The sequence below is a fragment of the Notamacropus eugenii genome, chromosome 1 (genome assembly GCF_028372415.1).
Source record: "Notamacropus eugenii isolate mMacEug1 chromosome 1, mMacEug1.pri_v2, whole genome shotgun sequence".
Classification (NCBI taxonomy): Eukaryota; Metazoa; Chordata; class Mammalia; order Diprotodontia; family Macropodidae; genus Notamacropus; species Notamacropus eugenii.
The window spans coordinates 650,832,681-650,851,511 of NC_092872.1; the positions used below are offsets into that span (position 1 = coordinate 650,832,681).

Here is an 18,831-nt window from a genome sequence, read left to right on the forward strand (position 1 = left end):
CAGATCTGGCTTCAGACATTAACTAGCTATGTGATCTGAGTAAGTCACTTAACCCTGTTTGCCTCAGTCGTTCATCTGTAAAATGAGCTGGAGTAGGAAATGGCAGACTGCTTAGTATCCTTGCCAAGAAAAACTCAAATGAGATCATGAAGTATCGGACAGGACTAAAAACTACTGAGCAACAATAGCAAATGGGAAAAGTTATTTTAAAAAAAAGTTTTAATGGTATTTTTAACATCACTTTTGTTTTCCAGTGACTTCCAAATAAAATTCTCTCTTAAGAAGTTGTTGCAGTGAAATAAATACTTGGCTATATCTAGAAAACATGTATACCTCTCTTTGCATTTATAGTTTACATCCTCTCTGCCCAGTGGCAGGAGCCAGTGTCTAAATTCATGATAAATTACTGTGTTGATCAGAGTTCTGAAGTCTATCAATGTTGTTTTCCTTTACATTATTGTGATCTTTGTGTAAAATATTTTTCTGCTTACTTAATTTTGCATGATTCCTTAAAAGGTGAGGTTTTTTTGTTTTATTTTTTGAGGCACTTGGGGTTAAGTGACTTACCCAGGGTCACACAGCTAGGAAGTATCTAAGATCACATTTGAACTCAGGTCCTCCTGACTCCAGGACCAGTGCTCTGTCCAATACACAACCTAGCTGCCCTAAAGGTGGAACTTTTAATGCAGAGGAGATCTGAGCATGTCTGTTAGGCATCTAATAAGTGGCCAGTAGATAGAGAGAGACTGAAAATTAAGAGAGAAAGGGAAGATATGGGATCAAGGACACATATAGATTGAACTTTGAAAGTATAGCCCACCCAACCTCTGAGATTTTAGTGGAAGCGGAAAGATTGGGTAAATATAGAGAAGTTTTGATAGTATGGAGAAGTCGAGAATGAGCAAACTCATTAAAACAGTAAAGTGTGCCTCCTTTTCAGAAGTTTAATAAAATCAAAAAGAAAAATTGTATTCTAACCATTTAAAAAAAAATCTAGTCATTTAAAAAAATAATTCAGAAAAGATTTTGGTTTAAACTCATTTCCTGTCGGATTACCTTTTTCCCCCAGCTGTTACTGTTCATGGAGCAGCTTCAGTTCTTGACCTAACAACTCAGTACTGCCACAGCTAGGTGGTGCAGTGGATAGAGCACCAGTGCAGAAGTCAGGAGGACCAGGGTTCAAATCTCACCTCAGACACTTGACACTCACTAGCTGTGTGATCTTGGGCAAATCATTTTTACCCCAATTGCCTCATCCTGGGTCATCTCCAGTCATCCTGATGAATATCTGGTCACTGGATTCAGATAGCTCTGGAGGAGAAGTGAAGCTGGTGACCTGCAGAGCCCTGCCTCACTCAGAACAAAGTCAAGTGCAAGTCATGTCATTATTTTTCTGATGGCATGGTCTTCGGCAACGAAGGACAAACACACTGTGTTCATTTGCTTCTAGGTCTTTCTTGTCTACCACTGATATATTTTTCTGATTTTTTTGTGGTGTTTTTTTTTTTGTCAATGTCAAATAGTTTTCACGGTTACTGCTTTATAATAAATACAATTTGTGGTCTAGATTGCAAATTCAGATTTCATTCATTCCTACTAATTTTTTTCATTGTTTCTCCTGACACACTTTTTATTTCTCTAAATAATTTTTATTGACTTGTCTAGGTTTATGAAAGTGACCCTTTGGTAGTTTGATTGGTATAGATATATAGGTTAATTTACACAATGTCCTCCCTTTTCATATATTGGCATGTTCTACACATGATTATTTTAAATTATTTTAATCTTCCTTTATTTTTCTAAAAATATTTTGTGGTTGTTTTTATTGATAAGTCCCAAGTACATGTTGGTAACTTAACACTCCAGTATTTTGTACCTTTTGGGATTATTTTGAATGGTATTTCTCTTTTCTGGCATTTAGTGATGTTTGTGAATTATTTTATATCCTTTTAATGTGTTGAGGAGCTATTATCTATTTCTTTGCAGATTATCTGGGGTTTTATAGGTAGAGCAACATATTGTCTGGAAAAAAGGAATGGTTTTGATTCCTTATGCCTGTAATTTCATTCTCTTCTCTTGTTGCTAAAGGTAGTATGCTTGTGAAGGGGTGACTAGAAATCAAAGGAATTGTGAGCAGGGAAGGAGATCAAATGGAGTAGATATATTATTCCCTTCCTGGTAGTTCAATATTTGTTTGGGGGGGGGGGGGTAGGGAGGAAGAAAGCACAAAGTGAGCTCTTTTAGATGTGCGAAAAGAGAGAAGAGAGAGGTAACTAACAAAGAACGCCTCAAACCTTAAAGTGCTATATTATTATACAAGTATGCAAACACAATAAGATATACAGAAACTTCATGCCTATACATTATGACTATTTTAAGAAAAGAGTTCAGGAAATCCTGACCGTAGCAAGTGTCAAGTAAAGAGTAATTTCTGACATCGGGATCATTCCTGGATTCTCCCTGTACAATGAGACCACCAGTTTGTCAGAGTAGAGCTCAAAATCAGCACATAGCTTGAAAAAATACTAAAAATGAAGGGATGGTGGTACCTTATTGAGGTAATTTTAGCCTAAACTATTTAAGCAGTTGATTACGAAAAATAGGAAATGGCTTTTAAAAAACCGAAGCATAGACAAAGACTATGATTATTTCTTCAGAAGTTTTAACCAATTGAAATCAATCACCAGAATAAGGAAAACTGACTAAACCAGCAGTATTTGATCTCTTTTCCAAGTGAAGAGTTATGGCAACACAAGTTTAGAGTAAAAGATTATTTTCACAAACTTTTTAAATGTGATTTTTTTGTGCCTGTTTCCAAAAAGATTTCTTTCACTTTTTTTTATACATTATTCATCTTCTCTTTCCATTTACTCTAGACCCTCATTCTCTAATTCAAGAACCTTGTAATCATCTGATCTCTCACTTTTCTCTGTATTCTTCATGCAATCAAAGCTTCAGTGGTATCCATCAGACTAGATCTCTTCCCTCAGCTGACTTTGGGTGTTTAGAACTGGCCCCAGCTTGATGCTGTGCTCTTCTCAGAGGCCTAGTGGAGTGCTGCACAGCTGCCACAGTGCTGTGTCCTGGTGACCTATCTCACTTTGTCTCTTCCTTGGTTCCCAGCACTAGCAGTTCAGAAACCATTTTCCCCCTTAACACCCATAACTTTCCCCAGCATTAATGCTTTCTAGGTTTCAGACTTGCTTCTGAAGGGCTTTTGTCAGATTGACTGTTGCAGCCTAAGAAAACTTCTACAGCCTAGAGCTGGGGCTGTACAGCTGTGGAGAGAGTGAATGGGAGTCAGGGTTTTAATGTAAGCTATATCTTGTCCTTGGATCTCCCAATATAGCCTCACTACCCCTGATGTGAGAGGTGGAGATGGGATAGTAAACTCAGTCTCTGTTTCGAATTTTTTTTGGTAGCCTTTTGGATCCAGGGTGTCCTAGATCATGGAAACAGCTGAGGTTACTTTATCTTTGATGCATAATTTCTGTTTTGGAGAGGTCATGGAGATCAGAGAAAATGACTAGCTTGCAGTCTCGTTGCTCACATGACCTGGAAGTCCAAAAACGGGGAAAGGTAGTAGAAGATTTAGGCTCTAAAATAGCCTGAAACAATGGAGAGGAAAAAGTTTATGGAAAGATTGACAAGATTGACAGCTAAACAGTGATATATCCCTTTGACATTTAGTGGTTGGTGAAACTGGCAGAAAGACAAAGAGCAGATAAAATGGAAAAGATCCGTATTTATTTTTGGTACTCATTTCATTTCTCCCTCAAAAAACTATCACAAATTCAAGGTGCTTTTTAGACCGACTCTTACTAAGAACCACTAATAGATTTACATTCTCTAGCCAATTAGAGGAAGCTTTACAATAGACAGTTCAGAACAGTAAATACTTAAACAACAAAGCAAATAAAGGAGAGATAATTCCCTTCTTACACATGGGATACACTTTCATAGGTTACCAAACCAGCCATGAGGAAGGCACACTTGTGCCTCTTAAAATACGTAGTTCATTCAGGTATCAGCTCAAGATTGAGCTCATATATCACTCTCAATATTAAACTTTTCCCTGATTCTCCAGCTTCTAATTCCTCTCCCCACCCATCTTTTTTGTACATACCTATGGATGCATATATTGTTTCCCCTTTGATTGACTGTAAATTTCTCAAGGGCAATGAATGTTTCACTTTTTGTCATTATGAGCCCAGCAATTTTTGATTTGCTTTCTAATAAAGTTCCTAGGGTCTTTTTCAGTACTGCCTAGTGACCATGACAGCCTCTAGGTCCTCCACATTTGAATATTTAAAGTCCTTTGGAGTATTTCTAGTTTGTTTCTGATTTCTTTTCTTGATTCACTCAAATTGGTGTTTGGTCAGATAAAGGGGCTTTAAATGTTTTCTATTTTATATTGATAATGATATGTACTATCAATTTTATATTGATATAGTAATAATATACTAAGATATATTATAGTTTAGGACTCTCTTATTTCGTATTTATATTGCCTGGAACATAGGAGATACAGACCTTGTTTAAAAATTAAAAACTCACTCTGGTAAAACAACTTCAGTGGAGGTGAGGATTAAACCCATTTCCCCCTCTTTCCTTCAGGGCAGCTAGGTGGCATAGTTGATAGAACACTGGACTTGGAGTCAGAAAGATCTGAGTTTAAATGTGGCCTCAGATACTCACTAGCATTTAACCTCAGCCTCAGTTTCCTCGTGTGTAAAATGTGGATAATAATAACATCTACCTCTCAGGGTTGTTGAGGGTATTAGATGAACTAATATTTGTAAAAGTGCTTAGTATGGTGCATGATATATAGTAGGTACTATATACATGCTTAGTCTCTTCCTTTTTGGAAATTCTTAGAATTGGATTCCAATTGTATAAAAGTTTTTGTTTTGGGAACACTGGATATATTAAAAGGAAACTTTAAAAATGTATTTCAAAGCCGTGATGTATGGATTTTTTTTGCTATTTTGTATTTATACAGCAAATGAAGATTTGATAACAATTATTTGATAGCAGCTATATTTAGAATGTATTATAATAGTATTAATGATATAGTCCTCTTTATTAAAATATGCAAACATATAGTCCTCTTTATTAAAATATGCAAACATTATTAATCTTCCATATTTTTAGGCTAAAGTATTTGTTTGTTTCTTACAGTAACCCAAAATTGGAGAGTCAGCGAGTAAATAAAAAAGTCAACAATGATGCCTCACTTAGAATTCAAAATTTATCCATTTTGGTTAGACAAATCAAATCTTATTACCAGGTAAGCAACTCTTTTTGTCTATTTAAAACAAAAAGCCAGTTTTAATAGATGAATTTACACACATTCAAATTATGTTATAAGCCTAACTTTAAATGTTTTCCATTTTATATTGATAATGATATGTACTATCAATTTTATATTGACATAGTAATGATATAATAAGACATAGTTTAGGACTCTCATTCCCACTGTTTAGTATAGTGCCTGGAACATAGGAGGTACTTAATAAATGTTTATTAAATTTAATTCTATGACAATTTACTTCATTTACTGTTAAGTATAAGGGGAGAATGTTTGGAGTACTTAAGAGAATAAAATATTTTAAATCATTCTCTTGCATTTAAAATACGCAAATGTTGTTGTCATTTTAGACACAACCATATAGATAAAATTGACCAGGAAGATCTGGTTTTCTGACGCATCCTGGCTTTGTGACCTGGGCAGTTTTTTGTTTGATATTGAAGTTACAGAGAAAGTGCAGACCTGCATTGGTGTTCCCTTGCCTAAGAGTCTCCATACCAGTGAAATCACAGGGCTAATCTATAATTCTGTCCCTGTCTATTTAAATTATTAAATATTCTACTTATATTTATTTAAATAATACTTCAGGGTTTGTTATAATGTGATCCTTTTTTTGAAATATACTCAGATAAAGTATATAACCTTGAAAATATTGTAATTTATTTCTTTGTAAATCTTTTAGATATTCCTAAGAGGATCACTTGATGTTTCTCTGGATTTTTCTACAGAAGTTTCCATTAAATGATTTTTTAAAATGTGTGTGTATGTGTGTGTGATAGCCAAACTTAGGAACATACTGCTTAAGACTTACGATGTTTATCTCTGATAGTCTCCCTTTTCTTTTTATTATAGCCAACAGACAATTTGAAAGCAGGGAAAAAGTTATAGAAGCAGTTGATTGAATGGTTATTTAGATCAGTGGTCTCTAGTTTTCTCAACTGAATACTTGTAACAGTAAAAAAAAATTTTTTTTAAAACAACACATTTGTATATATACTTGCTTATTTCTAAATTATTTACTTGTACTTCTGTACTGGTAATTATATATTTTATAAAAATAGGTATTAAAAAGGATGAGATAAAGGTGAAATAATATTTGATCTTAGAGTCATGGAGGAGTCACTGGAATTTATGGTATGGGGGGGGTGACATGATTAGATCTCTTCTTTAGGAACATTATTTTGGCAGCTGTGTGGCAACTGTAATAGAGAGGAAAGAGGCAGGAAAATGGGAAACCAATTAAAAGGCATTGCAATGGTCTGGACAGCTTCTGGGTAATGTGATCAACTAGATATGGAACACTAGACATTTTTTCCAGTCTATCCCCCAGAAAGGAATTATGCATTAGAGGAAAAGCAATTACAGTTGTCTTCATAGACTGAGATACTAAGAAGCATGACAGGCTCAGAGAGAGGCTTATAAAATTAATAGCAGAGAATGCTAGTCCATACCTAGCTCACTCAGGAATTCTCCCTAACACTTTCTTCTATCCACATTCTAGAAGAACACATGACCTGATTCAGGAGCTGAGTCAGTAGTATCCTTGCTGCTGCTGCAGTCTCTTTTAGCTTACCTTGCTCCTCTCCTTTACCCCACTATTCTGTGGCTGCAAAGTAACAGAACTCCTCACTACCTACCCACTTGTGAAGAAGGGGAAGGTACAAGAAGATATAGGAAGGATGGAACACACTCTCCTTGGGGCAGCATAAGAACTAAAAGAGGAGAGGAAACTAGATCAGGGGGCCGGTATAAGTGTGGGGCTGCATCAGGCTTGAAAGGATGGGGACAGGCATTTACCTGGCTCTAGTCCTATCTCTTCAGAAGTCTCTTGGAGTGCATTTTGGAGGTATTCAGAGCCCACGAAATATGAATTTCCTAGTGTGAGAGGAAGCTTAGAAAATTTTGAAGTCCAGATCCTGAGTGGTAAAACTGCCATCAGAAAGTTGGGAGTCAGAAGGTGAGCAATAGGCTTACTACTATTGATCTTAGGAGAAAGAAAATTCAATTAAAAACTTAGAGCACAAATAGATCAATCAGGAGAGAAGATATTAAAACAGAAGGAAGATACTACCATTACCTGGTGAGACAGAAGACATTGTGGATTCCCAAGAAAGCATAGAATCACAGCAGAATGTTCCTATGTGGTTCAACCAAGAAATAAGAATCTTGAAAAAACTTAACATTTGTTAACAAGTAACAAATGGCAGAATTTGTGGACTGTGAAGGAGAAATAATTAGCAAATGAGAAAAACTTAAATCCACAATGTCAGGTCTGTCCAAAGAAGCCAAAGAGAGAACAACTGGTTGGAAATACAAATATACTGAAGTGGAAGACAATCTTAAAGAACAAAAGCAAAAGCATTGACATTAAAAGAACATACCAGGGAGGTGGAGCCAAGGTGGTGGAGTAGACTTAGTTGAGCTTTCCCAAATTCCCCAAATTGAATTCTGGAGCAGCAGAAGCAACAAAAGGTCAAGTGAAACAATTTTCCAGACTAAGACAACTTGGGAGGTTGACAGGAAAAGTCTGTTTCATCATGGTGGTGACTGGGAGCTGCTGCACAGGCTTTGCCTTGGTGCTAGTAGTGGACCTTGGAGGAGGCTACATTGGTGGCAGCAGCAGCTTCAGGAGCTCTTGGTCTATAGTTGGTCAGAAGGAGATTTCAGAGGATCCTTTGCTCATGCTAGGTTCAGGACTTCCTTGCATTGCCCATGCGTGGTTCCAAGTTGCAGTGCCTAGGCCAAAAAGAATGACATCACTTGCAGTCTCGGGGGCAAGGGCCCTGGTTGAGGTTCCAAGGTGGAGAAAAGTGCTTCTACTCTCATGGGGGAGTAGAGAGCCTTATTTCAAGTCCAAGACGGAAAGGAGCAGTAGTAACTGAAACTGCAGGAGAAGGGACCTGGTCACAGTCCCAAGGCAAGGAAGAGTTCTGGCGCTGGGTTACAGCAGAACAAGTTCCCTTTCTGGGTAGATACTAGAGCACAGGCCAGAATAGCAGTGACCACACCTTTCCTTAGATGATAACCACTTTGGTTGATAAAAAAAACCAAACACCTGACCATAAAAATTTATTATGATGATAGGGAAGATCAAGACAATAACCCAGAAGACAACAGTGACATCAAAGTAGCTACAAGCAAAGCCTCAGAGAAGAATGAATTGGATATAAGCCCAACAAAAATTCCTGAAAGTTCACAAAGAATTTTGAAAAGCAAAGGGAGAAAAAATTGGAAAGAGGAATTAGAGGGATACAAGAAAATTATGAAAAGATAGTCAACAGTTAGGTAGAAGAGGAACAAAAGAATGTAGAAAGTCACACAGAATTGGTCAGGTAATAAAAGAGGCATAAAGATCTATTGAAGAGAAGAATGCCTTAAAAAACAAAATTGATTCTAAATCATTCCTGATTAGAGAGATGCAAATCAAAACAACTTTGAGGTACTACATCATACCTATCAGATTGGCTTATTGTGACAAAACAGGAAAATGATAAATGATGGAGAAGATATGAGAGAATAGGAACATTAATTCATTGTTAGTGGAGCTGTGAGCTGATCCAACCATTCTGGAGAGCAATTTGGAACTATGCCCAAAGGGCTATAAAAATATGCATACCCTTTGATCCAGCAGTACTGCTTCTGGGGCTGTATCCCAAAGAGATCATAAAAATGGGAAAAGGACCCACTTGTACAAAAATATGTATCGCTGCTCTTTTTGTGGTGCCCAAGAACTGGAAATCGAGGGGATGTCCGTCAATTGGGGAATGGCTGAACAAGTTGTGGTATATGAATGTAATGGAATACTATTGTGCTACAAGAAATGATGAACAGGTGGACTTCAGAAAAACCTGGAAAGACTTACGAACTGATACTGAGTGAAATGAGCAGAACCAGAAGAATATTGTACACAGTAACAGCCACAGTGAGTGAGGACAGTTTCTAATAAACTTAGCCCTTCACAGCAATGCAAGGACTTAAAACATTTCCAAAGGACTCTGGATACAAAATGCCATCCACATTCCCATTTGTTTTAATTCTTTTATGTAACATGACTAATGTGAATATGTGTTTAATAAGAATGTATATGTAGAACCCATATAAGACCACATGTTGTCTTAGGGAGGGAGGGGGAGAAAATTTAAAACTTATGGAATTGATTGTTGTAAACTGAAAACAAATAAGTTAATTAAATTTTAAAAAAGAATTAGAATTGATCAAATGGAAAAAGAAGTACAAAATCTCACTGAAGAAAATACTTCCTTAAAAATTAGAATCAGGCAAATGGACGCTAATGACTCTAGGAGGCATCAAGAAACAATAAAACAAAATCAGAAGAATGGAAAAATATGTGAAATATCTCATCAGAAAAATAGCTGACCTGGAAAACAGATCATGGAGAAATAATTTAAGAATTATTGGACTTCCTAAAAGTCATGATCAAAGAAAGGGCTTAGACATCATATTTCAAGAACTAACAAAGGAAAATTGCCCTGATATCTTAGATTCAGAGAGTAAAATAGAAATTGAAGAATCCACTAATCACCTCCAGAAAGAGATCCCAAAAGGAAAATGCTCAGGAGTATTATAGTCAAATTCCAGATCTCCCAAGTCAAGGAGAAAATACTTCAAGCAACCAGAAACAATTCAGTTATCTTGGAGCTACAGTGAGGATCATACAAGATTTAGCAGTTTCTGTATTAATGGATCAGAGGTCTTGGAATGATATCCTAGAGGGCAAAGGAGGTAGGATTACAACCAAGAGTTGCCTACCCAGCAAAACTGAATATAATCCTTCAGAAAAATGGTTATTTAATAAAATAGAGGACTTTTAAGAATGCTTTTTAAAATAGTTTTATTTATTTTTAGATTTCTACATCATTTCCACAAAATTTTGAGTTCCAATTTTTCTCCCCATCTCTCTCTTCCCACCACCCCATAACATCTTGCATTCTGATTACCCTTTCCCTCAATGTGCCCTCCCTTCTATCGTACCCCACCCTTCCCTTATCCCCATCTTCTCTCTTTTCTTGAAGAGCAAGATAAATTTCTATGCCCCATTACCTATATTTCATATTTCCCAGTTATATGCAATAACAATTCTCAACATTTGTTTCTAATACTTTGAATTCCAACTTCTCTCCCTTCCTCCCTTCCCACCCATCCCCACTGAGAAGGCAAACAATTCAATACAGGCTATATATGTGTCACTTTGCACAAGACTTCCATAATAGCCATGTTGTATAAAACTAACTATATTTCCTTCCATCCTACCCTGTCCCCCATTTATTCTATTCTCTCATTTGACCTTGTCCTTTCCCCAAAGTGTTTACTCCTAATTACTCCCTTTTCCCATTTGCCCTCCTCTTCTGTCATCCCCCTCATCCCACTTGTCCCCTTCTCCCCTTGTTTTCTGTAATGTTAGCTAGATTTTCAAACCAAATTGAGTGAGCATGTTATTCCCTCCTTAGGCCATATGTGACGAGAGTAAGTTTACTTTTCCCGTCTCACCTCCTCCCTTTACTTCTCCATTGAAAAAGATTTTTCTTATCTCCTTTATGAGTGATAGTTTGCCCCATTCCATTTCTCCCTTTGTCCTCCCAATATATTCCTCTCTCACCACTTAATTTTATTTTTTGTGGATATCATTCCTTGTGATTCAACTCAACCTGTGCTCTGTGTCTATATGTGTGTTTGTATGTGCATATGTAATCTCTCCACCTACCCAAGTACTGAGAAAAGTCTCAGGAGTTACACATATTATGTTTCATGTAGGTATGTAAACAGTTCAGCTTTAGAAAGTCTTTTATGATTTCTCTTTCCTGTTTACCTTTTCATGATTCTCTTGATTCTTGTGTTTGAAAGTCAGATTTTATTTTCAGTTCTGGTCTTTTCATCAAGAAAGCTTAAAAGTCCTCTCTCTATATCATTGAATGACCATTTTTTTTCCCCTGAAGTATTATACTCAGTTTTGCTGGGTAGGTGATTCTTGGTTTTAATCCCAGTTCCTTTGACTTCTGGAATATCCTATTCGAAGCCCTTCGATCCCTTAATGTAGATGCTGCCTGATCCTGTGTTATTCTGATTGTATTTCCACAATATTCAAATTGTTTCTTTCTAGCTGCTTGCAATATTTTTTCCTTGACCTGGGAACTCTGAAATTTGGCCACAATATTCCTAGGAGTTTCTGTTTTCAGGTCTCTTTCAGGAGGTGATCAGTAGATTCTTTCAATATTTATTTTGCCCTCTGGTTCTAGACTGTCAGGGCAGTTTTCCTTGATAGTTTCATGAAAGATAATATCTAGGCTCTTTTTTTGATCATAGCTTTTAGGTAGTCCCATAATTTTTAAATTGTCTCTCTTGGATCTATTTTCTAGGTCAGTTGTTTTTCCAATGAGATATTTCACTTTATCTTCTATTTTTTCATTCCTTTGGTTTTGTTTTGCAACTTCTTGGTTTATCATATTAGTCATTAACTTCTCTGAATTCCACTCTCATTTTTAAAGAACTATTTTTTTAAGTGAGCTTTTGAAACTCCTTTTCCATTAGGCTAATTCTGCTTTCTAAAGCCTTCTTCTTCTCATTGGCTTTTTGGACCTCTTTTTCCAAACGAGTTATCGTATTTTTAAAGGTGTTATTTTCCTCAGCATTTTTTTGGGTCTCCTTTAGCAAGCTGCTGACTTGCTTTTCAAGCTCTTCCATGGCCTGGGCCCATTGTATATTCATTTTGGAGGTACTGGATGCAGAAGGCTTGACTTCCTCTGACAGTATCCTTTGTTCTTCCTCATCTGAAAGGATGGAAGAAAATACCTGTTCACCAAGAAAGTAACCTTCTATGGTCTTTTTTTTTTTCCCCTTCTTTTGGGCATTTTCCAAGCCAGTTACTTAACTTCTGAATCTTTTGTAAAGAGGAGGGTCCTACTGCTCCTGTTCACTCCAGGACAGTGCTCAGCGCGGAGATTCAGATCAGCTGCTCAATTCCCCCAGAGGTTTTTTGCTCAATGCTCCAACAGTGTACCAATGGATGCCTACTGCTGCCTGCCTGCCTAGTTTATAAGTGTCCTCTGCCCAGCCTCTGCTGCTGCCTTGAAAAAGCCCTCTCACTGACCTTTGGCGCCTGTGGGTTGAGGGATCTGCAGACTGCTGCTGCTTCCATGGCTTTCGTTTCCGAAGCCTGCTCTAGTCCTGTTCCTCCCAGAGTCTCACTGCTAAGGTTGAACTGGGCTCTGCTTCAACAGACTTTTCCCGTCAGCCTTCCAGGTCACCCTGGGCTGGAAATCTCCTCCACTCCGTCTTTCTGTGACTTCTACTGCTCTAGAATTTGTTGAGAGTCTTTCTTTACAGGTTTTTTCTGGGCTGTGGGGGAAGAGCTAGAGGACGTACGTCTTTCTACTCTGCCATCTTGGCTTCCACTTTTAAGCATTCTTGATGAAAAGAACAGAATTGAGTAGAAAAATTGACTTTCAATACAGTACTCAAGAGAAGTAAAGTAAACATGAAAGAGTAATCTTAAGGGACTCATTAAGATTAAGCTGTTTAACATTCCTACATGGGAAGATGATACTTATAATTCCTAAGAACTTTATCATTATTAGGGCACTTATAGAAGGAGTATGCATAAAGGGCACAGGTGTGAGGAGATTATGATGGGATGATATGTTAAAAAAAAATAAAATTAAGGTGTGAGAAAGAAGGATGCACTGGGAGAAAGGAGAGGAAGAACAAGGAAAATTATCTCACAGAAAAGAGGTTCAGAAGGAAGATTTTGGAGGAGTACATGGGGAAGGAGTACATGGGGGATGAGTGGCAGAGAGAACCTTCTTCTCATCAGGATTGGTTCAAAAAGGGAATAATATACTCAGGTATAGAAATTTATCTCACCCTACAGGGAAATAAATAGGAGGAGAAAGAGAGAAAAGAAGGGAAAGCCCGATAGAAGGGAGAGAAGATTAAGGGAGTTAGTAATCAGAAGCAAAACAGATTTTTGAGAAGGGACAGGATAAAAAGAGAAAAGGACAAACCAAAAAAAAAATATGATGGGTGGAAATAACACTTAATAATCATAACTATGAATGTGAATAGAATAAATGCACCCATAAAATGGATGCAGATAGTGGAATCCAGCAATATGTTCTTTGCAAGAAGCATACTTGAAACAAAGAGACACACAGAGTAAAAACATGGGACTGGAGCAAAATCTGTGATTCCTCAGATGATGTTAAAAAAAAAACAAAAAAAACACGGATAGCAATCATGCTCGCAGATGAAAGAAGGAAAAATAGACCCAATTAAAAGAGATAAGTAGGGAAATTGCATTTTGCTAAAAGGTAATGTAGATAATGAAGTAATATCAATACTAAACATACATGTTCCAAATGGCATAGCATACAAATTCTTTTTTAAAAATAATTTTTAGTTTTCAACATTTGCTTCCATAAGATTTTAAGTTTTAAATTTTCTTCTCCTCCTGCTCCTTTTCCAAAATGGCATGTAACCTGATATAGGCTCTGCTTACACATTCATATTATACATATTTTCACATTAGTTATGATGTAAAGAAGAATTAGAACCAATAGGAGGAACCAAGAGAAAGAAGAAATAAAACCACAAAAGAAAAAGGAAATTGTATGCTTCCATCAGCATTCAGATTCCAGAGTTCTTTCTCTGGATGTGGACAGCATTTTCCTTCGTGAGTCTTTTGGAGTTGTTTTAGATCCTCAGCATAAAAATTCTTAAAGGCAAAGTTAAATTAGTCACAGGAGGAAACAGACAGTAAAACTATACTAATGGGGGAACCTCAGTTTTCTCCTCTCAGAACTAGTTAAATCTAACCATAAAATAAACAAGAAAGAAGTTAAGGAGATGAATAGAATCTTAGAACAGTTAAATATGATAGATCTTTGGTGAAAACTGAATGAGAATAGAAAGGAGTATACCTTTTTCTCTGCTATACGTGGCACCTTTACAAAAATTGACCATACGTTAGGGCATAAAAGCGTCACAACCAAGTGTGTAAATGCAGAAATATTAAATGCATCCCTTCCTGGACATAGTGCAATAAAATGATATTCAGCAAAGGGCCATGGAAACATAGATTAAATCTAATCCTAAAAAATGAGTTGGTCAAGTAACAAATTATAAAAACAATAATTTCATTAAAGAGAATTACAACAATGAGACAACATACCAAATTTATGGAATACAGCCAAACCTGAGGGGGGAAAGTGTATATCTGTAAATGCTTACATCAGTAAAATAGACAAAGAGCAGATGAATAAATTGGGCATGCAACTAAAAAGGATAGAAAAAGAACAAATTTAAAATCCCCAGTTAAATACACAATTGGAAGTCCTGCAAATGGAACAAGAAAATAAAAATTGAAAGAAAACCATTGAACTAATAAAACTAGGAACTGGTTTTATGAAAAATGCCAATAAAATAGATAAACCATCGGTTAATCTGATTTTTAAAAAAGGAAACTAAATTACTAGTCTTAAAAAACGAAAAGGGTGAATGCACACCAATAAAGATGAAATTAAGGCAATTATTAGGAGTTATTTTAGCCACTTATATGCTGGTAGAACTGACAATCTAAGTAAAATGGTTGAATATTTACAAAAATGTAAATAGCCCAGATAACCAGAAGAAGAAATAGAATATTTAAATAGCCCTGTCTTAGAAAAAGAAATAGAATTAAGCCATAAATGAGCTCCCTAAGAAAAATCCCTAAGGCCAGATGGATTCAGAAGTGAACTCTACTAAGCATTTAAAGAACAATTAATTCCAATATTATAAAAACTATCTGGAAAAATAGGTAAAGAAGGAATCTTACCACTTTCCATGTACATCATAAATATGATGCTGATATCTAAAACAAGAAGAGCACAAATATAAAAAAGAAAACCATAGACCAATTTCCATAATGAATATTGATGCAAAAAATTTAAATACTTGCAGGAAGATTACAATTATACAAAGATCTTACACTGTGACTAGGTGGAATATATACCAGTAATGCAGCCTGGTTCAGTATTAGAAAAGTATTTGATGTACATAATTGTATACTTAAAAATATATTTCAAAAAGAAATCACCAAAAAACAAATGGCCCAATCTTGGATCATTTGGAGACTGAAAGATCACCATACAATTTTTAAAAATTGGTTTTTGTTACTAGATTAACTAGAAATACATCTTTAACAAAATGAAAACATTAAAACATATTTTTAACGTATGTGAAAAGTACACTAACAAGTGTTAGTGTCAGTATCAGAAGAGAGAAGGGGATGTATTTCCAGAGATGTTAGAAAGGTGAAATCCATGGTTTTCAGACTGGATATGGGACCTGAGAGATAATTAAGAGTCCACCACAGCTTCTAGGTTGCAGGCATGAGATGTGGGAAGATAATGCTGCCCTCTATAGTAACCAGAAAGGTAGGAGGGGAGAGGGTTTAAGAGGAATAATGACTTCAGCTTTCAGCATACTGAGTTTAAGAGGTCTACCAGAGTGTCAGTTTTAGATGTCTGAAAGATGCAAGATTAGAAAGAAGCAGAGAGTTTCAGGCAGGATAGGTAGAATTGAGAATCGTTAGCTTAGAGATGGTTATTAAATTTATGGACGCTAATGTGCAAGACACATTAGGCATATCGAGATAGGTGGTTCAGTGGATAGAATGCTAGGTCTGGAGTCAGGAAGACCTGAATTCAACTCTGACCTTAGACTCTCACTAGCTCTGTGACTGTGGGCAGGTCTCTAAACCTTTATTTGCCATAATCCCCTGGAGAAGAAAATGGCAAACTACTCTTAAATTGTGGTGGTTGTTGTGTTTGTTCTTTGTTCTTGAAGAGGACCATGACATGAGGTGATGACATGACTTGCAGCTGACTTTGAATTGAGTACCTTTTTCAAGAAAGTCCAGATAGTCGTAAAAATCAGACACAACTAAACACCTGAACAATAACGAAAGGTACCATATTAGACTGGCAATATAAAGACAAAACCTCAAGTTTATAGTCTGCTGGTGGATATAATTTAGGGGTCATGTTGACCATAGCTGGATGAGACCAATTACAGATAACCTTTGAAGTTATCTGATCCAGTTACCTTAGTTTACAAGTAAAGAAACTGAGGCCTAGTGATATGAAGCAGTTTAAGCAAGGACACATGGGTAATAAGTTGCAGAAGTAAGATTCACTCATGTATTCAAATTACAAATCCAGATTTATTTCCTCTGCCTCGTAATGCCTTCTTATGCATAAATAAAAAGTACCTACTAAGGATATTTAAAGTAACTTCAAGAAGTGTAAAGTATTATTAATAACTAGAGGGATCAGGACAGACCTCATTTAGGGTGGTACTTGAGCTATACTTGGAAAGAAAATAGAGATTCCAGGAAGTAGCGGTGTGTGAAAGAGCAAATGTGTTCTAGACATGGGACCATTTGTACAAAAACACAGAAGCAAAAGGTTAAACTGTGTATGTGGGCAGCTAGGTTGCACACTGGATAAAGCACTGAGACTGGAATCAGGAGAACCTGAATTAAAATACACCCTCAGATACTATGTAGCTGTGTGACCCTAGGCAAGTCACTCAGCTCTTTTTGCCTCAGTTTCCTCATCTGTAAAGTGAACTGGAGAAGGGAATGGCAACCACTCCACTATCTTTGCCAAAAAAACCCCAAATAGGATCACAAAGAGTCAAACGCAGCTGAATAACAATTAATAGCACGTAAGCCACTTGGAATGGGGTAGAAAATTTGAAAAGGACTAATATGAAATAAGATGGGGAAAGTAGTAGAGAACTAGTTTGTGGAGTACTAATCATAGGTCAGTGGGGAATCATTGAAGACTTCTGAGTTAGGTAGTCAAATACGTGTTTTAGGGATGTTAGCTCAGCAGCTCTGTAAAGGATGAAGTGAAAATGGAAAAAATGCAGTCGGAAATGTTGCAGTAGCCCAAGTAAAAGGTGATTAAGACTCAGAATAGAGCAGGTCTAATTGGGAAAAACAATTCTCAAAAGTACTTTAAGCATTTCCATTATAATCTTATTTACATTGCTAATTGACTTAAATTCTTTTTTTCATAATTACTGTAAAGATAGGCTTGTCAAGACCATTTCTGAACCTTGTCAGATTTCAAATTATAGTTGTTCAAATTAGCAAGATTTTATTATGCTGTTAAAATTTAACTATACTTTGATGGATAGATGAATTTTCTACAAGTTTCTATTAAGATTCCAAAAATCTTTTGTTTTGATTCTTCATAGTTAGAGGTGAAATACCTTAAATTATTTGGATTTAAATTCTGAAATTAATGTATCTTTCAAAGAATGAGTCAGAATCCAAAGTCATAATATAAAAACAGATTTTTAGAAAAACAGAGATTTATATTATACTCTAAGACAGTTATTGGAGTGGAAATCTATTTTATTTGAAAAATGATTCTAAGTTTTAAAAATGCTTTTTTCTTCAATTACACATGATCCTCAATTACACACAAATTACACACAAGTCTTACAGGCGTTCTAATCTTTTGTCACTAATTTTTCATTGAATTGATGTTTCTGTAAGAAGTATTTTGCTGAAATTGCTTTCAAGATATTTATTTAAGAAAAGTAACTTTTTCAGTATTTATTTGCAAGATAAAACATGATCAGTAAATTATATTTTATAATGGATATTTATGTAGGTTGTATAATTTTTGAATAGTATATTTTGTTCTTGTCTGTCATTTGGTGAAAGCAACATCTAGAGGTGGTGTATTTAACCTGTAAATTCTCTTTTCAGGTAAAAATACTTTAGTCAATATTAACAGCTCAGTGAAAACTAGTGTTTGGTGTGGAAAGATTGACTAAATCCTAAGTCATTATTAGAAAAAAGTATATTCCTTTAATAACATCTGCTTTACATAATTAAAATAATAATAGTCTTCATCAGTTGAGTCTATTGAAAATTTAAGTTCCTCATTCAGCTGGAAAAAATAGCTGGTCTCAAGAAGAAATAGTTTGTAATTAGGAAATATAAATATTCATTAGGGAGTCTGCATGATATGAGGTCACTAATATTAAAAACAAAAGCATAATCTTTTGGTTTAGCTCAGTTGATAGAGAAAAAGGATAGATTTTCACATTTGTCTTATTAGCGTCTATTGTAACTAGCAAAATTTAAAATACTACTAGAATTAAGTTCCCTAGAAACCAGATCTTTATGTTATTACATTGCAAATACTGTATATTGTTTTATGTTTTAGGCACTTTCATCAATGTAGTCTCTTTCACATTATTCACTTAATTTTTATTCCTTCATTTTGCTTCCATCATATTGTAAAATAGCGATTTGATTGTCCTCAGTGCCCATTTACAGCTAGCATTTATGTAGTGCTTTAAGATTGTAAAACTCATTACCTATGTTAATCTCATTTGCAATAACCTTGTAAAGTAGGTTCTCTTATTCTCTTTTTTTCAGAATAAGAAACTGAGGCTGAGAGAGGTTATGTGATTTGTCTAGAGTCACATCTAATTGTCTG

General features: G+C 35.7%; 1 protein-coding gene across 12 annotated transcripts in view; it reads left to right on the forward strand.

The window, feature by feature from the left end:
* CCDC88A (coiled-coil domain containing 88A) overlaps positions 1 to 18,831 on the forward strand; it is a 158,593-nt gene that overhangs the window by 21,904 nt on the left and 117,858 nt on the right. For all 12 annotated transcript variants that reach the window (XM_072635531.1, XM_072635532.1, XM_072635534.1 and 9 more), the window contains exon 3: positions 5,182 to 5,290. In XM_072635531.1, coding sequence (XP_072491632.1) covers positions 5,182 to 5,290 — 109 coding nt within the window. The remainder of the gene's footprint in view (positions 1 to 5,181; positions 5,291 to 18,831) is intronic.